The 23,846-nt window shown below is 57.3% G+C and overlaps 1 protein-coding gene and 1 non-coding gene across 2 annotated transcripts; both read left to right on the top strand.

The window, feature by feature from the left end:
* The first annotated feature begins 1,184 nt into the window (after window positions 1–1,184).
* WNT10A (Wnt family member 10A) lies at window positions 1,185–18,110 on the top strand. The gene is made up of 4 exons (XM_053982129.1): window positions 1,185–1,387; window positions 4,093–4,355; window positions 12,205–12,581; window positions 17,351–18,110. The coding sequence occupies exons 1-4, from the start codon at window positions 1,329–1,331 to the stop codon at window positions 17,816–17,818; spliced, it is 1,167 nt and encodes a 388-aa protein (XP_053838104.1). The 5' UTR covers window positions 1,185–1,328; the 3' UTR covers window positions 17,819–18,110.
* On the top strand, window positions 14,830–14,902 carry TRNAV-GAC (transfer RNA valine (anticodon GAC)). The gene has a single exon. It is a non-coding gene; the product is annotated as a tRNA-Val (tRNA).
* Window positions 18,111–23,846: the final 5,736 nt, after the last annotated feature.

Below are 23,846 nucleotides of genomic sequence, written 5' to 3'. Positions count from 1 at the left end.
ATCCCATACACACTCAACCAAGCCATGCACAATCACCCCACATCCTATGCCCTCACCCACACTTGGTGCACTCTCACGCTGAGCACATTCACTCCACACCTAGTGTATGCTTATCCCACGCCATGCACAATCACCATACTCTGTGCACTCTGCTTCCTTGTGCACACCACTAAACCCCACGCCCACAGCACCTTTCCCCCATGCCCTGAGCACACTCCTCCCAGCAGCATTCAGTCCCCCAAGTCCCCACGAATATGGTCCCACTCCATGCACGCTCACCTCCCACCCCATGCACAGTCCCCCACACCGAGCACACATGCCCACGGGCCACGTACACTCAGTTCTCCCCGCGCTCCAGATCCACGCCGCACATGCTCACCCCCACACCACGAACACTTACCCTGCACCCTCCGCACACTCCTCCGCGCTGAGCATTCCCACCACACACACTTCTCCGCGCTGTGCACGCTTACCTCACACCGTGCCCACTCACCCACGCTGTGCCCACCCCACGCTGCTTTCCCCCCCCAGCCCCGCGCCCACTCTCCTGCCGCCCGTGCCCGCTCGCCCCCCCCCCGCCGCCCGCTCCCTCTCCGGTAGGCTGCGTGCGACACGCCGGCTCCCCGCCCCGCTGCCACCCTCTGCCCCGTCCTTCCCCCGCGGGCTCCTGTCTGGACGTGTCGGGACTCGGGCTCCGGGCGCTGAGTAATGCTCGGCGCAGCGCGATCCCAGGCAGAGCCGCTGCCGCCGCCGCTCCGCGCCCAGCGCTCCCGGGGCGCTCCGGCCGCGACCCTGCTCGCTCCGCCGGAGGCCCGGCGACACCGGCGGCGGGGGGCGGCGGGGGGGCCGCGGCTCCCCATGTGCCTGCGGGCCCCGCGGGAGCCGCGGAGCCGCGAGCCCGGCGAGCCCTGCCCACGCCCGCCGCGGCCCCGGAGCCCCGGGGCGCCCTGGGGAGCGGCGGGGGAGCGCACCCCGCGGGCCGAGGCCCCCCCCGGCCCCCCGGCACGTCCCGCCATGGGGGGCTGAGCCGGGGGGCTGTGCGCGGCGGGGCGGCGGCGGGCAGGGCGGGGGGCGCGCAGCCCTCGCCGGGCTCGGAGGGCGCCGGGGCGGCGGGAGGCGGGGGGCGCATCCCGGGAGGATGGCAGAGCCGCCCCGGCGAGCCGAGCCCCGGCGCGCAGGGAGCCAGTGAGAGGGAGGAGAGGGGAAAACACAAACAAGCAAACAACCCACAACAAACAAAGCGGGCAGAGAGCAGCGCCGAGCCCCGCCGCCCCTGCCCCAAAGGCGCCCGCCCGCCCGCAGCCCGCACAGCCGCTGCCCCAGCGAAGATGCGCCCGGCCCTGGCCCACGGACTCTGCTCGCTGCTGCTCAGCCTCTGGGTACCCAGGTAGGAGCTGCACCCCTCCATCCCCAATCCCGCCGCTGAGAGCCCCGGCCCCACGGGGAGGGCGCCGGGAAGCCGCCGCGCCCAGCCCCGCACGGGGGGCGGTCTGCCCAGGGGGCTCCTGGGGGGGTCCCGCCGCCCCAGCCCGGCCCCGCACGGTTGCGGCCCCCCGTTCAAGGGGCTGTCAGGGCTGCTGCCCCCCTCCGCCTTCCCTCGTCCCGACGGAACGCCGGTGGGATGTGCAGCTTCTCCCGCTCCAGGAGGCTGTCCCCCTTCCTCCCCGGCCAGAGACGCTCCAGCGCCCGCCCGGACTGCCTCAGTTTCCCCGCTCGCCCGCGGAGGAAATGCCGGCTGGGATGTCGCTGTCGTGGGGGTCGGTGCCTACTGGATCCCCCTGCGTCCTCTCCCTGGCTCCGCCTGTCCTAAATGCTAGAGGGGTAAGAGGGGGCCACCTGCTTTCCAGAAAGCGAACCCCCAAATTCACCATCCCTGTCCGTCTTTACCTTCTCTCTGCCCGCTCCCAAACTTGTGCGCTGCAGGCAGCTGGGGGTTAATCCTGGTGCTGGTACGAGTCGGGGGGGGGGGTGTCCCCCGCCCTTCCCCCTCCCTCCAGCCCCTTTAAATATAATTTGTTAACGTTGGGACTTGTATTAATTAAAGCAGCAGCCGCTGCAGCCTGTGACCTGGGGGCCTGTCACCGTGAAATCAAGTTTAAATCCAGATTTAAAGGGGGAAGAGAGCTGGGGGGAGCGCTGTATCCTCCTAAGAAGTGTGACAGTGACAGCTTCTTGCCAGTCCCTGGCCCTCCTGAGCCCTGGGTGGAGCGAGAGGCAGAAGGACCTTCCCTCTACTCTCCGGAGCCCCTGCCTCAGTTTCCCTGCAGTGCAATCAGGAGAAAGACCATAGCATCGCCCCCATCCCGGGATGCCCTGGGGAAAGATGGCAGACGCTCTGTCAGGCTCAGGACACGAAGGGAACGAAGTCGTTGTGGTGTTCGGGGCAGGAGCACCTGGAGTTGGAGATGGTGGTAGCTACGTCCTGCTATGCATCTTTTGCCAGCCAGGGCTTGCTTGACAGTGAGAATGAATGCAGGAAGCTGGGAAGAAGATTTCCCCTCCTGTGTAGGGGTTTTGGAGGGATGCGCTCCCTTTGTCTCTCTTCTCCACTCCACCTCGACTCTCCCTATTGGAGTCACTGTGGATTTGTACTGGGGCATATTCATATACTACCCATGGATGTGCTTGGGAAGCTGGAAAAAGCAGCAACCAGATCCTGACAGCTCTCCCTCTGCGCTGAGCAAGCTGTAATTTAGCAGAGACGCTGGGGCTGAACCCTCCCTCCAGAGCTGGGTGAGCGCTGAGCTGGGGACCTCATCCCCTGACAGCTGCTTCTGTCCATGTGCCTGCACCAGGCTTGCAGGGTTTGAGGGAACAGAGGGGGAGTAACCCTTCTCCCCAAGACCTGGCAGCTGCAGTCCTTCCTCCAGCATCCTCCTCCAAGTCTTGTTTCTGTAATCAAAGTTCAAAGGGCTTTGAGCTCCTTGCTTCTCCCAGGGACCCAGCTCTTGCCTGTCCCAGGAAACAGGGAGAGACTTTCCTGGGGAGAGCTCCCAGCGGGGACCAAGCTCTCCTGAACAAGCAGTGGGTTTGCTTGTTGGAGGTGCTGAGCTCCTAGTGGACCATACTGCAAGATGCTGGATGCTGCTGGGCGTCCCACTGTCTGCTGCTTGCTTTGTGGGTCGTCCACTTGGACACTGTTTATCCCAGAGTTCTTCAAGCCATTGCCTGGAGTTGGGCAAACCCTTCCTACTGTCTCCTTCTCCAGATTTGTCTGTCATGTATACCTCCACATTAGCTCCAGGCATGTCTTTCTGGACATGCTTTTTCTCCTCACATCCCACATCCCACATCCCATCTCCACACACTCCATCTACTTCCCCATTTCCTCAGGTCACATCTCTATTTGTGTAAGTACTTGTACCCCTGCCATGGACCGTGTGCCTCTCCTTGCACCCATCCATTTGCTGCTTCTGTGGCCACAGGTATCTGGTTCAGTTGGGCTAGTATGTGACTGTGGGCTTGGGATTGTTGCTGGGAGCTTGAGGATAGTTGGCACACTGCTTGGCTCCATATTTCACAGCTGAGCTGAAAAGAAAAGGCTGATCACTCCCTTTATTTCCCTTATAAGGACCAGCAGTGCTGGGGGATACAGGAGATGCAGGGAGGGGATCAGCCAGCAGCACAGATGGAGGCAGACCTGGAATGGTCCTCCTGCTCCAGGGTCTCTCAATTCTCCCAGGGGGAAGCCCATGCTTTCTGTGGAAGATGAGTTGGGGCATTGTGTGCTAAGAGTCTGCAGTGCATGGCCAATGTGGGAGATCCCTGGTGGAGCACAGAGTGCAAGCCTGGGAGATGCTGGGCTCCAGGGGCAGGATGGGCAGATTTGGCTGCTGCTGGACAAAGGCTGCCAGGGTGTCTGTACTGTACTTATGTTGTTGGAGGCGAATGCAGCCCTGGTGCTGCTGGTTTTCTCTGCCTGGATGAGTACAGGGTTTTTCCAGCCTTCCCTACAGGCAACAGGCACCGTGTGGGTTGAGGATCATCTCCCCCATATGTGTCCCCCACAGACTTTTCCCTTTCCCTGAATGGAAAACCAAGTGGTTGACACATTGCTTGCTCTGAGCTCAAGGGTGTCCTTTTCCCTCCCAGCTCCTGCTCCAATGAGATCCTGGGCCTGAAGCTGCCATCAGAGCCAGTGTTGAATGCCAACACGGTGTGCCTGACCCTGCCGGGGCTGACACGGCGGCAGCTGGAGGTGTGTGTGCGCCACCCTGACGTCACTGCCTCAGCCATCCAGGGTATCCAGATTGCCATCCATGAGTGCCAGCACCAGTTCCGGGACCAGCGCTGGAATTGCTCCAGCCTTGAGACCAAGAACAAGATTCCATATGAGAGCATAATCTTCAGCAGAGGTAAGGGTTGGATGGTTCCCCTCCTGTCCCACTATCCAGCAGCTGCTCTCTGGAGCCCTCATGGGTTCCCCCTGGGCCCCTGCACAGCTCTTCCCTGGCCCAGGGGATGATGAGGCAAGCTCTTCAGCATCCCCATGGGTGAAGGCAGACAAATGTTACAGTCTGCCAGACGAAGGAGCAGTGTGGTATGGGAAAGCTGCTCCATGCACCTTTGTGCCTGCACTGGCCCTTGGCCTGAGCTGCTCTTCCCTGACCAACTCCAGCTGCTCCTGAGACTCTTTCCAGGCCCTCCTGCTTTCTGACATCTTCACCCCATGTGGTGTAGGCTGGTGTCTGGAGCAGTGCCATGGGTGTGCAGCATAGCTGGTGGGTCTGAAGGTGGATGCCATGCTCTGGGATTTGGTTTGGTGGATATAGTTGAACATCTTGACTCAGTCCTGCTCTGGGGATGGTGTTTTAGTGTGTTGTGATGAGCTGAAATGCCCCTAAGTAGTGGGACGTAGCTCTGTGAACCTGTCACCTTTGGTGTTCTGCCCTTGTGTTGGTTTTCCAGTGCAGAGAGCTAAGGGGTCACTGTTTTGTGGGACCCTAAAGCATGATGGCGGAGGGGACAGGGATGCAGCTGTCCTGGGAGCTCGCCTGCCCACAGAGCCCCCAGCTGTACTGCTGAGAGAACTCCTCTAGCTCTCCACATTCTGCCAAGGATCCTGGTGCCAGGATCTCATCTCCCTCGCAGTCATGTCTGGCTCCGTCGTATCAGAGCGGCTGGCCTGCGTGGTGCAGATTAGGGTTGTGACCTGATGGGATCTTCTAGAGGACTTGAATGTATCTTTTCAACCGAGTACCCTTTCTTGGAACCCGTGCCTCAGCATGTTTCTAAGTGCCCATTGCCACAGACCATGGTCAGGAAGGACAATTTGGTGCCAGTGGCTGGCAGTCAGGGTGCTGAGGGCAGGCCAGGTGCCCAGCACAAATACCACTCCTCCAGCTCCCAAGAAAGGTGAAAACTACCTAAGAAACTGCTCACATACACACTTCATGAGCCTCTCAGCCTGATGCCCAGCGGAGAGTTCAGCCTTCCAACCATCCAACTCTTCTTCAAACATCCTTCCACATCCTACATCTTCTTTCCCTGGGACTATGAGGAGAGTCTCAGAGAGGAGAGGTTGGCAGCTGGAGGCTTACATGTCATTGAGGAGATGTGGTGACAGGAGCCCGCAGGCAGCTGTAGCAAGTGGGGAGAAGGCTGGAGAGGGCATCACAGAAGCGTTTTGGTGTCCAAAGGTGTCCAGGGTAGCCTGGACAGCCTCACTGGATGGAATGCTAGCTTGGAGCATGTGTAGCATCAGGGCTGTGGTCCTGCCATGAAGCAGCTCTGGTCCCTCTCAGGACCTTAGTTCCTGGAGCAGGGCAGCATCTCTTCCCTCTGTGAGCAGTGCCCAGGTTAGGGCCTGGCAGGAAGGGTGGGGACTGTCAGCCCTGATAAGCATCGAGGTATTTCCAGGTCCTCTGAGGAATGTGTTTCACTTCTAGTCTCCTCAGGTGGCAGGAGACACTGACTTGCTGGCTCAAGTTGCTCACACACCCAGACAAGCTTCCTTGCTCGGGGTACCAACCGGCTGGGAGAGAAGCACCAGCAGCAGAGAGCATTGACCTGCATCCCTCCCTCAGCTCATCTTGTCTGCTGGTGGCCCCAGTGCCTTGCACCTCACTTGTGTCTCAGATGCTCCTGCAGCCCTTCCTGCTGTCAGAGCTGTGACCAATGGATGTGGGGACTCCCACAGACCCTGGACTCCTGCCCCCCATCTTGAGCTATTGAATATGGCTCAGCCCAGGCTCTCAGCATTGGTGGGATCCCATTCTCTGGAATGGAGACACAACATCCAGCAGCAGGGCAGGATGGAGGTAGGGCTGGAGCATCAGAGCAGGCAGGCATCTCATGGCACTCCTGTTTTGGCAGCAGAGGTTGCAGCATGAGCCCCAGGCACCCAAGCTATCTCATGTAGTTGCTTGGAGCCATTCTGGTATGGAGCAAGCCTTGATATTGGAGCCCTGTCCCACTTGGAACCCACTCATGTCCCTCAGTAGCAGTGCTGGAGCTGTGAGCTTTGCTTTCTATCTGTTACAGGCACAGCCATCAGAGAGGGGATGCATCTCAGGAGCCCAGTGCTGGAGGAGAGGCGAGTGGTAGAAGTGAGGGGTGCAGGGTCCATGCTGCAGACTTTAATATGTCTGACCTCCAGGGACCAAGTCTCTGCTCTGCGCCCTGCCCCATCCTTGCCGTGCCTGGGAACGCAGCGTGCTTGTAGGATCATTGTTTGTAACCCGAAGTGACAGACCCCTTTAATCTTTCATTCCTTTTCCCACTTCTTCTGCCATCAGTTCAGCCGTGCGTGAATCTCACTTTAAATTATTTGTAGCTGGCTTCTCCCTCCCGCTCTCCCCGCTTGGCTTCACTCCCCAACTCTGTCCTGTCCTCCTGCATCTCTCACATCTTCTCCAGTGTGGGCATGAGCTGGACAGGATGCAACACTGTTCCAAGCTGTCCCATGGTGCCCGTCCCACACTACCCACTATCCAGGCACTCAGTGGTGCCAGGGTCCTCATCCCCTGGGGACAGAGAAGAGGACAATGGCAGATGAGTGCCCATCTCCTCATCCTGCTGAGCTGGTCCCAGAAGTTTGAGTACAAGATCTGGGGAGACAGGAAGGAGAGGCTTCAAATTGGAAACGGCTGGGAGTCTGGTGTGGCTTCAGAGCAGCATAGCTAGAGACAGGGATGCTGCCAGCATCCTGGGCAGAGCACAGACCTGGGAGATGCTGCCATCCCTGGGGCATGGGAAACCGTGGCTTTGAGGCACAACAGCAGGTTAGTGGAGGGCAAGGAGTTTACCATCCCTGCTCTCACAGAGACACCGCCATGGTCTGTGGGTTTTTCAAGTCTGGTGTTTTGATGCTGCATCCTTGGGGTATGAGATGTCCTTTAGTAACCTCTGTTGAGTCTCCAGTGCCATCTGCAACCCCATCCTCCTTCGCCCATGTCCCCTCCATGTTAAGCCAGGCACAACAGTGCTATTGGAAATCCTTTGCCAGTCTTTCCTGCCCCCCCAGCTGGCTGCCTGTGTGCTCACCACCTTCCTGCCCATTCTCTGGCACTGTCACTTCTGCCAGGAATCTCCAGTGCTGTCCCTGGTCTCATCCTTCTCTGCCGTACCTCCCTCTCCCTCCATGTGCTTGCCTGGCTGACAGAGACATTATCTTCTGGCCTCAGGAGGGGTAGGGAGATGGAGCAGTGAGGTCAAGGCAGGTGGCTGCATCTACACCAGCAGTGGAAATAGGTCCCCTGCTCCAAGGGTGAGCAGCACGATTGTGTCCAGTCCTCTGGAGAGGATGGTCTGTTGTCCTGGTACATTGTCCCACCACAGCATCTGTGGGCTGCCAGGTACTGTGTGGCTTGGCTGGGCTGACCCGTGCCTCGTTGCCTGACAAAAACCAATCTGCAGATGGTGGTGGGTCATTGAGTCTTGGTCCCTGTCCAGTATGTGTGCACCCATGGGTGGGTACAATGCCATCAGGGCTGGGACTGTCTGGCTGCTGGGCAGGGGCTGTCTGAGGTGTGCTATGGGACTGACTATTCGCCTTTGCTCATCCCAACCTCAGCCCCATCTACATGGAGCTCTGAAAAAATTAGGATCCCCCACAGAGGGGCTGGATGTCCTTGAAGGCCTTCAAAGGCTCATGGTTGGAGGGGACATGACTCTTGGTTCCTGCAGCCTTTGGAGAGATGGGTGATGCTTCCATGCCCTGTGCCCACCTTAGAAGGGCTCACTGGTGACAAGGGGTTGGCATGGCCATGGCCAGAACTTGATTTCTTCCAGCAGGGAGTGGGGAACTCCCTACAAGGATGGAAACACCAGGTGCTGGGGCCCAGCCAGCTGTGAAACTGAGCTTGGGGAAGCTTTGCTGTGTGGTGAGGGAGGCAGGTGCTGTTACAGCTATCCAGGGAGATGCTGCCAAGCTCAGGACCCCGGCACCCAGCTCTGCAGATCCCCAGCCAAGCTCCGGTGCCCGCAGACCGCAGTGCCTGGCCTGGCGCACCTGCAGCTGGGCTGCTGGCGGGTTTTGTGTACCCCCAGGCAAACCAAGGGCTTTGCCCACCTGGCCCTGAAGCGCATGCGGGTACTGTGGATGCTTGGCTTCATCCCTGTGGGTTCCCTCATTCCCTGGACCTTCTCCCCACTGATGGTGCAAGTGAGACCCTGGGGCCAGGCAGGATTCCTGGCAATGTGGGGCTGAGCTCGGCTCCCTGCAGCCTGCACAGCAGCAGTGGCTGCTCTCTCAGAGTGCCGTGGGTGGACAAGAGCGAAGGCTGCGGGCTGTCCCTGGCACGCTCAAGAAGGTGCAGGGAGGCAAGTTGGGATCTGCAGGGAGGCATTTAATGCTTGGTGCTGGGCCAGACCCTGGCAGGTTCACCTGCAGTTTAATTAGGGAGAGGGGAGGGGAGGGGAGGGGAGGGGAGGGGAGGGGAGGGGAGGGGAGGGGAGGGGAGGGAGCGGGGCTGGGGGAGAGGCAGCATGTCGGGACTGGCTGTCTCGGCAGGCCTCGCAGGAGGTGGCAGGAGAAGTTCTCCTCTGCCTTATATCAGGGCGGGGGCAATGTGCCCACAGCTCCTAGCAGCTACACCCCACTCCTGGGGGGTATTGCCATGAAGGGGGCAGCTGAGCATCCCTGGGGTACCCTAGGGTGGGCCTACATGAGGCTGTCTTGCTGGCTCCCTCAGTGCCACCCAGGCATTGCAGTGATGAGTGCCTGGAGAGAGTTGCTGCCTGGATGTGATGGTGAGCCGTGGGAGGAAGGCCATGCCTCCAGCTCGCCCTGGTCTACAGACTGCAGAGCCCGGACCTGTGCCTGAGCCAGCCCTGTAGCCTTCATCACACATCTGCTTGAAAGATGGGGGCACTGCAGCACCCATGGTGGAACCAGTTCTGCTGGGACTTGGCATCTTGCTAAATGACCTCCCATCTCTTAGGCACAGCTTGACAGGGAAAACTTTCCCTCCTAAAAAAACTGCTTTGGGATTTGACCTGGGGAAGAGATTTCAGACCTGTCCTCCTTGCCTAGCATTGTCTTAAAGTACACAGCAGGCTGGATGCCAGTGGTGGGGTCAGGACTGTGTCCTCCTTTCTCTCTTCCCTGCAGGATGCATTACTTCTTGTACCTCCCACAGCTACACCTCTTCTGTGGTCTCTAGAGGGATATGGTGACTCAAAAATCACTGCTGAGGTCTTAGGTGGCTGGGGTAGCTGGAGACCTTCTCTCCAAAGGGCTCAGGGCTGGCCACCACACGCCACTCTTGGCTGTGGTTCCTGGAAGCTTCCACCCTTGCTGAGCCCACGAGGCAGGTGGTTGTTGCAGCCGTGTGGCTTGTTGCTTTGCTTCAACCCTCTGTCTCTGGTGTAGCTGGGGTAGAGCAAGGAATGTAAACTGAACCTCCTAGCAAAACTGTACCGGCATGGCTGCTGTGATCCCAATGCTGCCCTGACCCCCTCCTCCCCTTTGCTCACAGCTCCCTGTGAGAGCAGGTGAGGGAAGAAGGGAAGAAGGCAGGGAAGAATGGTGGGGTCAGGCAGAGTGATCTGAGCAGGGAAAGGACCATGATGAAATGGGAACAAGACTTCCTGAATGCTGTGATGTCACATCTCGGGGACCAGTCTGTCCCCTGCCCACAGCCTGGGGAATGGCAGCCCCGGAGACAAGGACCCATACATCATCCATCAGCTCACATGTACTTAGAGAGCACAGGAGGAATAAGGAGGACTGGGGCTTTAACCCACGGATTTCCCAGCCATGGAGGGCGCCAAATCAAGCTGACCTCTTTACCTCTAAGGACACGGGCTTGCTAGACGGACTGGGTGGGGTAGAGCTTGTGTCTGGACTCCAGAAGAGATTTTAAGGACATGCCACACTGGAAATTATTTTTTAGACTGGAAAAATGTGTGAGAAATAAGCAGGGCTGAGGGAGAGTGTGCTTGTGCTGGGTGAAGGGTTTGCTTCCCCTGTCCCCAGGCGCTGGCTGTGCAAGGACCTGGGGATGCCCAGCAGGGTGGCAGTGACAAATGGGCTGTGCCCAAGTTTGGCATATGAAGGGCTGAAGCTGGCCCAGATGGTGGGATCAGAGAACTGACATAGGGAGGGAATCCAAGAGACCTTTCTGTGCTGGTTCTCTGTCCTCCACTGCTCACCTGGGGACTGAAATTCCCCAGATGTGGGCCTTCATGCTCCAGCAGCACTGTGGGTGTGTTGCAGGCACTGCCTGCCAGCATTCTCCCTGGGGAGGCTGCACGGCACAGTGTACGCACCAGCAGCCCCATTACCTGCCCGCTGAAAAATGTTGTTCAACTTGTGCATGGAAAGAGGCAGGCTGAGAGCAAGCTTGTCCCACACCAAGGGGAAGCTGGGAGAGGCTCCTGCTGGCTTTTAAGCAGTGCCTCGTTAATTTTTTAAATGCACCAGTGTCAAATTAACACACAAAAGAGCAGCACGACTTTAAATGCAGGTTTCCGGGCTGCATTTCATTTTCCTTTAATAAGATCATAGCATTTGCTCAGCGGGCGGCAGCGAACCGCGGAGGAGACATGCGTGATGGGGAGCACTGCCAAGGACGGGCGACAGCAGCACTTGCATTCTTACTTCTCCTGACTCTGTGGCACAGGCAGGGAGCTGGCAGAGCTTTGGGGTGCTCACCCAAGACCCGTGTTTGATGGCATGGATTTGGTAAAGAAAACACCCCAAAACCTGTTGTCTGTTCAGCTGTGTCAAAGCCAAACTGCTCATGTCCAACAGAGGGAGAGAGGCTGGGAACTCCAGCTATTTATTTATTCACATGTGACGCCACAGTACAAAATCTGGCATTCCCTCCATCCTTGCCTCATGCTGGGGCCAGTCAGTGTGCACCAAAGCAAAGAGCACTGCAGGCTCCCCGCCTGACCTGGGAACCACAAACAAAAATATTACTTTGCACTTCAAATAGAATAGAAACTCCCAGGGAGGAGAGGATCCTCACCTGGCTTCACTGAAGTCAAGAGATTCTCAGATATCCCCTGCTCACAGCCACATGGAGCCCGATAAAGCCCCTTCTGTGAGACCTGTCCCTGTCCCCATCTGCCCTGTCCCCAGCTAATGACACTTGTGGATGTCCTCACTCCCTAGTGTTTAATGACAACCAGCTGTCAGCTCTGGCAGTGCACGGTGTAGTCACTGCATGCTCTGACTAGGGATCATCATTTTTTTCCAGCCTGGTGTCACATTTAGAGCTTCTTATGAGACGTGGCAGGGTTCAGGGTGGGAAGGCATATGAGCAGATGAATGGGGCTGGACAGGCAGTGCAGCCTGCTCTTTTTACTGCCTAATCTGCACCCTGTGAGTAAGCAGAAGTGGCCCATTCTTCAGCAGAAATATCTCTCGGCCACTGTTATATTTAGTATAGTAGGAAACTCTGAGTGGAGAGGGGAGGAAGGATGGCCTTTCCCATCAGAGCCATGATGCTGATGCCTGAGCAGTGCTGTGATGGCATCTCCTGGAGTGATGTGAGAGCAGGGTGATGGTGAAAGCTGGGGTCCCAGCTAGGGCAGGGCTGGCCCTCAGGGCAGAAGTGTGTCCTGGTGGGGATGGGGCTGGAGAGCAGAGAGTGGCAATTCACTCATGGCCTATGTGGGAGCTGGTGCATCAAGAAAAAGCAAGACACAAGCTGAACTTCCAAATCCCTACACCCCAGTGTGATGATGAACTTATCCAGCCCCCCACGGGGGTCACGCCACCCAGCCTGAGCCCCAGTCTCTCCTTCCTTGCAGGCTTTCGGGAGAGCGCCTTTGCCTACGCCATAGCAGCTGCTGGCGTGGTGCACGCCGTGTCCAACGCCTGTGCTCTCGGCAAGCTGCAGGCCTGCGGCTGCGACCAGAAGCGCCGTGGCGATGAGGAGGCTTTCCGGCGCAAGCTGCATCGTCTCCAGCTGGAAGCCATGAACCGCGGCAAAGGCATGGTGCACGGGGTGCACATGGAGCACATGCCGGCAGAGACCCCTGGCCTCCAGGACTCCTGGGAATGGGGAGGGTGCAGCCCCGATGTGGACTATGGAGAGAAGTTTTCCAAGGATTTCCTCGATTCCCGAGAAACCTACAGGGATATCCACTCCCGTATGCGGCTGCACAACAATCGCGTGGGCCGGCAGGTGAGTGGGGCGCTGGTGACAGTTGCGGGGAGATGATGGTGGGAACAGGGTCCCCAGGACATGTGTGGGAAGGCTGTGAGGGACTCGTGCTGGCTGCTGTTGCTGTGGAACCATTTGTGAGTCTGGGATTGCCCCCAAGGCGCTCCCTCTCCCCAGTCTTGCCCAGAACAAAGGCAGTGATGCCCTTAGCAGGACAGGGCTGCAAGTATATGCTGTTCAAACACCTGCTGGGAGCAATTGCTGCTGTGACCTTGCCAAGGGACGCTTTCCCAGGCCACTGTCACCTGCCTGTGTTGCAGTGGTGCTACTGGGGTGGCATAGCAATGATTCTGGCTCCTGCCTCTCAGGAACTGTGTGAACTGGTGTTGGGCAGCAGAAGTGTCAGTAAGCTAAAGACAGGGAGGAGAAAGTCACCGGCGTCATGAGGACACAGCACAGATTCTGGAGCACCCAGATATGTCTCTGCCTCCAGAAAGGGAGCCAGTGCCCCAAAGGAGGCAGATGTGAATGAGATTGAGTTAGGCAGTGGGCTCCTATACCAGCTGGGAAACACAGCATGCCCTTGGGAGCAGAGGTGACAGCCCACAGCCCTGTCCCCCATCTCGAGCAGTGTGCTGGAGCCTGTTCAGGCAAGCAGGACAGCCTCCCCACCATTCTTATGATGTCAGGTCTCGTTAAAGGTACTAATTAGTAGCTCATTCTGTCTGGAAGCTGAGGTTTAAAAGCAGCCTGACACTGGAGACAAGAAGCATGCAGGCAGGAGGGGCTGGGAGGATGGCTGCATTTCCCTGCCTGCTTTTGCTCACAGCAGGTGCCTGAGAGATCACATCCATTGAATCAAACAGGACACATGTCCCCAAGACCCCAGCCATATGCTTCCAGGGCAGTGCCAAGGGATGTGTGGTGGCTGCAGGAATAAATAAAGATCAGAATTCCACAAGGAATGTTTTCTTGGGATGGCCCAGACATCTGGATGTGCCTCTTGCTTTGAGCATGTTTGAAGCCAGCTGTGAGGTGAGGATGCTGCAGAGCAGGACCTTAATGTGTGGCTTACCCTGATGCTGAAGCTGAGCTTTACCACTCTGGAGAAGGCACCCCAGTCTAGTCAAGCTGTAAATGTCTGGGGAATACCAAAGCTTTTTATTTGTTTGGCTTTGTTTGCTTGTGTGTGGTGAAAGCTCACTCAGTGTTAGGCAGCTAAATCCTCTACAGACTGCTCTGGCCCAATCTGAGCAAGACCCCCGTTCCAGTTCTGACTCCAGGGCTCATCTTGATTCCCCTACATCTCTCCATGCCCCAGATCTCTGGGACTCTTGGCAGTGTTCAGAAGCCTGTGATCTGTGTTTCCTATTTCCCAAGGGAAATCTCACAGCCTGCAGAAGGAAGGGGAGATGAGAGAGGAATATTTGCTCTGGCAGGATGTCACTAAACATTTCCTGTGGGATCTAGTAACAGTAAAAATGCCTGGGGTCTGCTTGTCCCTGAGGGCAGGCAGGCACGAGACTGGCAATGTCAGCCCTTGGTGGCTTCAGAGACAAGATCTGGACTGATGAAAGAAGCCTGGGAGCTAGAAGAGGCAGAAGAAGACTAAAAGAATAAAGGAGGGAATAGTACCTGTGCAGGTGGGGAAGCAATGCCTGAACAGCCTGCCCAGCTCAGGGACCTTGTTGAAATGAGGGTGTGAGCCCATGTGTGGTGGCTGTGGGTGCCAGGCATTGGAACAAGAAGATGATGCTGTGCCTGATCTGTGTCTGTTGGTGCCATGCTTATTGCCAGGGCTGATCCTGGAGGTGGGTTCCCACTGGGGATGGGTTCTCCAACTCCCCACCTGCTCTTATAGCAATGCCCACAACCACCCAAGCACCACTTACTATTAGGAGCAATTTTCCCACTGTAATAAGGAACAATCTCCTGGGATTTCCCAAGAAAGGAATAGCTGTGCTCATTGCAGCAGATCTGTGGTCCTCCCCTCCAAGTCCTGAGGCTTGAACCTCATTAGCAGAGCAGTGATGTGGATGTGAATGCCTCGTGCCATGACCTGCCATGCACCATCCCTCTCCATGCACCAAGAAGCTGCAGCACCCAGAGCTCTCCATCATCTCACTGATTCTGAGCATCCTCTCTGTGGTTCCTGTGTATCCCGAGGGTGCTGTGCGTGGGGGTAAGCCTGTCTCCTGGCTCAGACCCTACAATGCTGGAGGGAGGTGACAATTCCAGGAATGGTGGCATCCAGGTGCCATCAGATGTGGTTTCTGTAATGTAGTGGTTATCACATTCGCCTGACATGTGGAAGGTCCCTGGTTCAAAACCAGGCAGAAACACACTGATTTTCCCTTTTTACATCCAGCAATGAAGCTGGGCAGGGGATTGCAGCTGCAAGGCATGTGCAGCATCCTCTGATAGTGGCAGTGGTGACCTTGCTCCTGAGGAATAGGAAGCCCTGTGATAATCATTGCTTGGTCCAACTCAAGACTGAGGTGGGTGTTCTGCATCCCTGGCAGGCAGCAAGCTCCCCAGCAAGGAGCAGCAGGAGTGTGAAAGAGACTTTGCAGGTCCTCCTAACTCACCAGATCAGAGAGCAAGAGAGGATGAAAGGAAGCCAGGAACTACCCATTACCCTCACAACAAAGACCTACGATAAAGTTCTTATGAGCGTGCCTGGGAGGAGCTGGGAATGTGTGAAAGAAAGCACCAGCGAGTCCGGGCATGTGTCGAACTTGGGTGTCTATGAGACAGGGAAAGGACGGGTAAGGGTGCATGGAGAAAATTCAATGACAAAAGCATGGGGCCAGGACTCAGATGGGCCCTTCTTGCATCTCCCAGCTCTGTCAGGGTCCTGTCCCCTCTGTGCTGCCTGTGCAGCAGAGGAAGACCATCAGCCATCGCTGGTCAGGGGTGGATGGGTGTTGTGGTGCTAGGGCTCCGGATGTTCAGCAGTGATGGCTTGAATGATGGAGATGGCCACACTTGATACCTTCTTCAGCCCCTGCTGTTACCAGCTGTAGGCCCAAATGAACCCCTGTCCAGCTGTCACACCACTGTCCCCTCCATCCTAGTGGTGAGCCTGCCAGCCACAACCCTGTATGCAGATTTTTCCTGGTCCAGACAAGCCAGCAGGGAGGGAATGTGGGAAAGGATGGGGTCCCAGTGCCAGTGTGTTCCCAAGGATAGTGACAAGTACAGTGGCGAGCAGCCGGTGTCACACCCAGGACATGGTGGAGAGGCCAGGTAGCTCATTACCTGTGAGGTGGAGGCTCTTCCCAGCAGGAGCAGGACTCTCAGCAGGATGAAAGCCAAACTCCAGCCCAGCCCAGACCTTTCCGCCATGTGCCCCAAGCTCCAGGCGTGTTTCCCTGGCCTGCCTTCATTACCATAACTGCTTAGCAACTTGGAGATTTACTCAAAAACAAGAAAACAAGGAATAAAACCTACCTACCCCTACCTAAACAAGGCACTCCTGTCACATGTGTCCCTTCCAGGGAGGGGGCAGGAATAGGCAACATGTGGCAGGCATGAAGCCAGGTAGATGTGCAGGACTGGCGTTGTAGGACAGCACCTTTCACAGGGACAGGTGTCCCCTGGAATCCCCCCACAAGCCCTGGAGCAGGGCCCTGGGTATGGGGATCAGCCTGTGATAGTCTGCAAGCCCCATCTGAACTCCTGGTGAGGTTTGGGTGTCCGCATGGGAAGGGAACTCGTTGAAGCCTGTGTGAGCACATGGATATGGGGGCAGACAACTCAGCAGGGAATCCCTGTTGGGACAGAGCAGAGGACATTATAAACTGTCTTTCCAGGCTGTGTGGGGATGTGTGGCCATGTTGTGCCCCTGAAGACTGATGGGCATGAGCTGTTTCTCTTGGCTTGGCCACAGCAGTATCCCTTACAGGGATGGGGGATGTAAGGGATCCCAGCATGCAGCCTGGGGGCTCAGCAGCCTTGCCCAGGGAGTCCAAGGAACCCCACACTGGCCTCTGACCCGTGCACGAGCTGTGCTTTCAGGCTGGCCCAAACCACAGCCAGAGCCCAGCCCATGCACCCTGGCCATTGACAGAGGTGGACGTATAGCACCGGCCGCACTGCAACCTCTACAAACCGTAAGTCAGGGATGCGATCCCTGCTTGGAATTTGGGTGCTGTCGGGAGGCAGCACCTCAGCCCCCTGGCACTGTGGCCAGGTTGGCTGAAGGAGAGCAGGCAGGAGCTAAAAGCAGAGCTGTTCCTAGGACTCCCAGAATTGGGGCCTTATGGGATGAAGGCTTTGGGGAGGGGAAAGGAAGGGGAAGGATCCCTCCCACCTGCCCCACTTGCAGTGCTACTGCCTGGTGAGGTGCGTGGGAGACCCTTGCACTGGGGAGGTCCCAGTATGGCTGCACAGATGCAGCCATGCACGATGCTGGCTTTTAACCAGGGTTCAGGATCCAGTTGATGCTGCTGGAGCCAAGCAGCAGTGGGAGGTGAGATCCAGGCTCCTTCTCCTCCCTGTGCTCAAAGAGCTCAACCTCTCCTTTAGGTGCCAATCCCTTGATGAAACATAAAAGCCAGTTGGTGTTACCAGGATGGGAAGGGACAGGGTGTGGGACATGAGTTGCACTGGGCACAGCAACAGGGTGCAGCCTTGCTGGCTTTGCAGTTCCAGAGCTTTGATGGCTACTCATGCCAGCCCTTGATGTTCCTGTAGTGCCAACCCACACAGAGCTCCATTGTGGCTTCTTCAGTCCCCAAAATGCATCTCCTTCATGCTAACTCCTCTGTCCTTCCTTCCCCGCCCAGGTGGTGATGGACAACATGAGGAGAAAGTGCAAATGCCACGGTACCTCAGGGAGCTGCCAGCTGAAGACATGCTGGCAGGTGACGCCTGAGTTTCGCCTGGTGGGGTCTCTGCTCAAGGACCGCTTCTACGGGGCCACCCTCATCCGGCCGCACAACCGGAATGCCGGGCAGCTGGAGCCGGGCCACGCTCGGCATCGCCGCCGGGCTGGCATCAGCGAGCTGGTTTACTTTGAGAAGTCACCCGACTTCTGCGAGCGAGAACCGGCCCTGGACTCCTTGGGCACTCAAGGGCGCCTGTGCAACAAGACCAGCCCGGGCATGGACAACTGTGAGAGCCTGTGCTGCGGCCGCGGGCACAACATCCTGCGGCAGACACGCAGCGAGCGCTGCAACTGCAAGTTCCACTGGTGCTGCTTCGTGGCCTGCGAGGAGTGTCGCATCACCGAGTGGGTCAGCGTCTGCAAGTAGCCAGGCAGGGATGGGTGCCCACCCCAGGGTGCCAGGGACAAGCACGCCTGCCTGCGGCAGGGGAGGGAGACGGGGATTGGCGCTGGGGGGGAGGTGGAGCCGCGATACCCGCTTCCCTCCGCTCCGAGGGAGCAGGAGAGGACATGCTCAGCACCCTCCGAAATCAGCACTTTGTCGTCACCCGGGAAGGGCAGGGCTGCCCTCTGCCCCCCAACCCCACATGAGAGCACCAAGGCTCCCGGCTCCGGGGAGCCCACGGCCATGCTGTACAGACCGCCGACACCAGCATCACTCGGGGGGGGCGGAGGGTGGGCGTGGGGGTGGGGGACTGCCCGCTGGCACTCAGCGGTATGGACTAGGATGGGGTCGTGGACACAGCAGGGCATGGGGAGCCCAGGGTGGGAGGGAAGTGGGGGGGACACACACTAGCACTGTGCACAAGTTCCTCCAACCACATGCGAGGTTGTGCTCGGAGCAGGATGGGGTTGGAGCACCCCATGGGATGGAGAAGGGGCACAGCTCCCCACAGCTGGGGCTCACCTCTCACCTCTGGGCTAGCTTGGGCTTCGTGGCCGGAGGGGCGGGTGCCCAGGGCTGTGCTGTGTGTGTCTGTGTTATTATATGGTAAGTTATTTTCTGATTGTGAATAAAAGTGGATTGGAGACAACATAGGGTATTTCAGGATGTAGCACCCTGCTCTTGCTGCTGCCAAGGGCTCTCCATTCCTCTAGGGTGACAGAAGGATGGAGGTGGACCCTCAGTGCTGCTGACCTACTTGTGTGAGACTTTCTTCGGGTGCTCTCCTGCCATCCCATAATAACTGTCCTGTGAGCTGTTTGCAGACTGGCAAGAGGTGGGGACCCATCGCAGGCATCCCAGACACTTGCAAGGTGGCTGCTGGGAAGCTTCTGCCCAGTTGGATGCATGCTAGACTCATCCATCCCATGGGAATCCTGGCTGTTGCCCCCATGCCCGTGACCATGCCGGGGCTGGGAGCTGCCCCACTGCCTCCCACACTCCTGGGAGGGATGATGGGGCTGGAGAGTAGGGAGAGGGAAAGGCAGCATGGGTGGGCCAGGCAATGGGGGTCCACAAATGGCAGCTTGCTGTGGTGGTGGGGAGGGCACTCATCTGGCTGCAGCAGCCTGCAGGGGCCAGGCAGGGAATCATGCTGCTGCTGTCTCCTGGCTGATAACTTCCCTGCTCCTCCCACGGCTGTGCACCCCTTGGGGCTACACAAAAAAAATAGAAGTGAATTAAAAAAAAACTAAATCAAGGAGGAAAATACCAGGCTGGAAGGAAGCGAGCACCCTGGGTCCAGCAGGGAGTGGCCCGTGTCCTCATTTCATAATGCTCACGCACGCAGCTGGAGCTGGATCAGCTGGGACAGATGCCCTGGCCTTCACCACCCCTGCATGGGAGGGCTGGCTTTTCCCCTCCAGAAGGGACCATGTGGATGGGGTCCTTGCTTCTGGAACCAGGTGAGGAGAGGAGGAGAATGCTGTAGGTGCTGGAAGGAAGTATAGGAGCTTCAGTGACCTTGCGGCACCTGCGTGGATCTGTCTGCCAGCACAGAAGGGACAGCAAGACACAAGGTCTCCACAGTGGCTCCCAGCAGCAGAGACATTGGGCTTGTGTTCTTGCAGGGAACAGGATCTCATCTTGGGCTTTGGGGCACCCAGGCTTGCCCTGTGAGGCATGAAAGCAATGTTGTTCCCGTGGGGCAAGTTTATTCTGATAGGGCATGCTCCAGCAATTCATTTTCCCTCCTGAGATCCTACTTTTCCATCTCCAATATCCATCTCCAGTATCAAGGCCCTTTTTCCAAATCCCCAAGACTTTTGCCTTTTGGCCATCACCCTAAGAATTAATTAGACCCTACGAAGTTCTCCTCCCTCCCAGGCTGGCCAAAACCCTGTGTCCCTAAGGTTATGCTACTCAGGGCAGTGGAGCTCTGCACATCTATCATCCTCCAGCACTTGGTAGGTGACGATGGCTTCCCACCTCCCAGGGACTGCTCTGCAGATGCCTGCGATCTCAGGGCTGCCTGGGGTGATGACTGACTCACCACGGAAGCTCTCACCACACTGCACTGGCCCTTTCACCCCCTGCTTGCCAATCCCAGACCACCTGCTCTGCAACAGCAGGATCCTAGGATATGACTCCTCCAAAAGGGGACCAGAGTGGGGACAAGGTGTGTCTGATGATGCAGAGAAGCGATGCAGGGCAGGGCCATTTCCCCCAAGGACATATCACATCCTCCAGTGAGGCACCAGGCTCTGGGCATCCTGGATCTGCAAAGACTGCAGCTAGCTCTTGCCTTGCCAGCCAGTTACAGGAATAGCATTGTGAAAGAGCATACCAGTAATGCCAGCGCACCTAGGCTGAGACTCCCAGCACAATGCCCAGTGCTCTTTGGTTCTGTAGAGACCCTGTGTGAGCTGGTGACCCTGGGACTTTCAGAGGAAAAGATAAGATCCCTTGATCTTTGTCAGTCTGCAGGTGGCATAGTTGGGGTACAAGTGCTGTGCTGGAGGGGTGCTTTGGGCTGCAGGCAGCACACTCTGGGTGCAGGCAGCTCCAGGGCACAGGCATCCTGCTTGCAGCATGTCATTTTCCTCTTGGGGCCAGCTGGCTCCCAATGCAATACCAGTGTTCAAGATCTGCTCTGTGGCTTCTCTGCTGAGTGTCTGGGAGCCACAGGCTCAGCAACAGGTGCCAGTGTGCCTGTGGTTATGAAAAACAGTGTCCCCATGCTTTCCTAACTGGGCAGCAGCCACTGGACAGTTGTCCTAACAACCACAGAGCGCGTGCAGGACACCTCCTTTCCCCACGGCCACTGCTGAGCTTCCAGAGCCAGTGCCAGTGAGGGCTTGGCTCCCCGAGGTCTGGGCATTCCAGCCTTCTCTTCCATGAGCCATCCTCCCTGATCCACCAATGGGATATGTCCCAGTCCCACCAAAGACTCATGTTTCCTCACTGTTTGAGCCTGCTGAGCTCCAGCCTTGCATATTCTGGTGCATGGCCCCCTACTACCTCATGAGGGACATCTCCACCCTGCAGAGCACTGCACACAGTTCTGGGCTGAAGTGGGAGGTTCAAGGTGCTTCACACAAGACAGAAGAATGGCCATCAATGTAGAACAGCCCAGACAGATGACGAAGGTGGTTTCCAGTAGAGGGGACCAGATTTTTCCAGTGTTTTCCAGTCATCTTCCTACAGAAGCAAATCACTAAGGGAGTTCCAAAAAGGAAATGGCCATTCCTTTCACTTGCATGCCATAAAATGGCACTGAAGGCTCTAAAGAGGACAACAAGTCCATGCTGACAAAACCAGGTAAAACTTATTCCAGTTTCATTAAGTATTTTGGCCCAAGCTCTAAAAATTCCTCAGTCCTTGAGGGTCCCTGCTGCAGAGGGAACCACCAGCCCAGTGGCTCTGCTAGAGCCGTGTGAAGTCCAGTGGTTTTCTCAAACTTTGAACTTCCTGGTCCCAGGTGCAGGAAAGCTTCTCAGATCCTTCTAGTAAACCGAAAGTAAATCTCACTTCTTGCCCCTGTGGTTGTGGAGAGTGATGGGAAAAACTGACCTGAGTGTGACTGCTGAGAAGGCAATAGAGACACCTGAGCTGGCCTGATCAATTTGTACTTCTGCCAGCTCTGAAGCCAGATCTGTGGCTGTCCAGATGTGGATATCCCAGGCTGGTGCTCTCTCAGACCCTGACCTTGTGCCCACCAACAGACACAGAGTGCAAGAGCCAAAGAGACAGTGGATTCCCTCCAGCACAGCAGGTTGCTGGTTCTTTTCTCCTCTCACCCAAAGCCCCAGCTCATCTCTTGCTTCTGGAAAGCTCCAGCAAGGGTGGGGAAGGTCTCTGGGGGTGGCAGGGGAGTAGTGGGGGGGCTGGGACTTTCCCCAGGAGATCACAGGAGGAACTTTGGCTGGAGGGTGGGGGGAACCGATGAGGAGTTGCTACATCATGCCCCAGTGAGCCGTGAGTAACTCCTCTGGTATTTCTTCCCCTCACAGAACAGTCATCAGAGCCAGATCCTGCCTGGGGGAATCACTACACGGGAACGCCCAGCCCCATCCAAATTCCATTCCTGCTCCCATCAGAGCTCTCAATATCAAGCAGAGCTATGAGTGGACAGTTCTGTCTCAGTCGTAGCCCCTGTCCCATGTCACACACTGGGGTGGCATGAGCATGGACATGGGCAGGGTGGGCAGTGCTGGCTGGCTGAGCCTGGTCCGCAGCTGACCCACAAAAGCAGCCAGATGCACCTGGGCTACTGGAAGTCACGAGAGAGCAAAGCCTCATTGTGTCTGCTCATCCAAGGGGAGCAGAGGGCAGTCCCTCTCCTGCTTTAGTCTGGGCAACTGGCTTCCATGCTTCCTCTGCTTGAGAAGCAAGTAGCCATGGCTTGAGATCCATCCTGAGAGCCTGGCTGGCACTGTTCTGTGAGCTGAGATGCAGAGAGATGCTCAGAGCCTTTCCTGACGTTCAGCCCCAACATGTCATGCTTGGCACCAGCACCCGTGCAAGCCCCCGAAGAAGAAAAAAAGTTTGGCCCTGACTGACCTGCTTGGCAAGGCGAAGTACCTACAGCGAGGCAGCACCTGGCTTGGGATAGGAGCCCAGGAGTCCTGTGCTCCCCCCACCAGGCCCAGCTCCTGCCCACCACCCCCCTGGCACAGCATTCCAATGGCATTGCCATTGCTCTCTATCATAAGGGGTGGGTCACCTACCCAGTGAGAAGGCTGTAGCCACCACTGTGTTGAGCTCATTGAGGTACCAGACATGCTGGCAGCAGCCAGACTCCAGGATTGTCACCACTGGCTGGGCAGACTGCAGCCTCCCTGCTCAGCTGCAGCCGCACCAGCCCTGGCCATGGGGCTGCCACACACCTGCAGAAGGGCCAGCAGAGTTTGGGCACAGGTGGGATGTGGAGATGGAGAGCAGAGGGAGGGTTTGGGCTGAAAGCTGTGATGGAGCCAGGGCAGCTTCAAAGGCTGGGGTAGGACAACCTCTAGGGGGAGGCTGGGCAAGGGATGGGAAAGATAGGGGCTGAGGGGAGTTTGGGGTGCACTGAGCTCCTTAGAAAAAAAATCTCAGCAGAGGCAGTGGGCACACTGGAGTGAGAGCAGGTGGCGAGATGATGAGAAAGGAGGCTGATATTGTTTGGGAAGGGGGTGATGTGGAGGTCCACCACAGCCCAGATCCCAATGGCTGAGATCCTCACCAAGCAGATGGGCACCAAGTCTTCCTAGAGAGCCTCTGGACTAGAGGGAGAGCTCTAACCATTAGACCACTTAGCTTGTGTTGTGCCCCTGCTGTAATGGCTGCAGTTACAGTTGGACTCAAATGCTCTTTACTCTCTTAGTCCTAAATGTGGTCCTCTGGCCAAGAAAACACCAGGGACACCCTAGGCCTATTAGAGAATGTGTGAGGAACACTGGCCCCTAGCACAAGTCTGTGACCTGCAAGAGTAGGGTACCCAACATTTTTCTTTATCCCTTGATCTGTCACAGGGAGTGCTCAACCCTGGCCACTGTGTGAATAGGGTCCAGCAGCATTCCCAGCTCATTGCTTCCATGAGGCTGATGAAGGAGGCAAGAGGATGCTTTGCTGTGACAGCACAGGACATGCCAGGGAAGGATGTGAGTCTGGAAGCAGCCTGGTGGGGACACCAGGACACCTGGTGGGGAAAGGGGAAAAGCTTTTTGGGCACAGAGGGAGAACAGCTGGGGAAGACCTTGTGTTACTCCCCTCCTTCCCCCATTGCAAAGGGAGGTTTGGGCTTGGGAGGGAGATGATGGAGGGGCACATCTGGTATGGGGGAAGGACACCGGTGCAGGAGGGTGGGAGCAGGCAGCTGGGGGTCGGGGGATGAAAGCACAGGGTCCAGGAGGAGGCAGTGACAGGAGCAGTACAGAGGCAGCCAGCACAGCCAGGTGCAGTGGGAAGGGCTGGGGGGAAGGCAGGGAAAAGAGGCCAAGTGCAAAGAGAGCAAAGGCAGCGGAGGAAAAGA

Source organism: Vidua macroura, chromosome 7, assembly GCF_024509145.1.
Source record: "Vidua macroura isolate BioBank_ID:100142 chromosome 7, ASM2450914v1, whole genome shotgun sequence".
In the NCBI taxonomy this organism is placed as follows: Eukaryota; Metazoa; Chordata; class Aves; order Passeriformes; family Viduidae; genus Vidua; species Vidua macroura.
Note: the sequence above shows the minus strand (reverse complement) of the source record. Positions and strands in the feature narration are given on the sequence as shown.

What these genes read in the sequence shown, in the direction of transcription:
- WNT10A (XM_053982129.1), top strand. Translation starts at nt 1,329, where the DNA reads ATGCGCCCGGCCCTGGCCCACGGACTCTGCTCGCTGCTGCTCAGCCTC. An exon ending in CTCAGCCTCTGGGTACCCAG is followed by an intron (nt 1,388 to 4,092) that starts GTAGGAGCTGCA and finishes TTTCCCTCCCAG; the next exon opens with CTCCTGCTCCAATGAGATCC. An exon ending in ACAATCGCGTGGGCCGGCAG is followed by an intron (nt 12,582 to 17,350) that starts GTGAGTGGGGCG and finishes TTCCCCGCCCAG; the next exon opens with GTGGTGATGGACAACATGAG.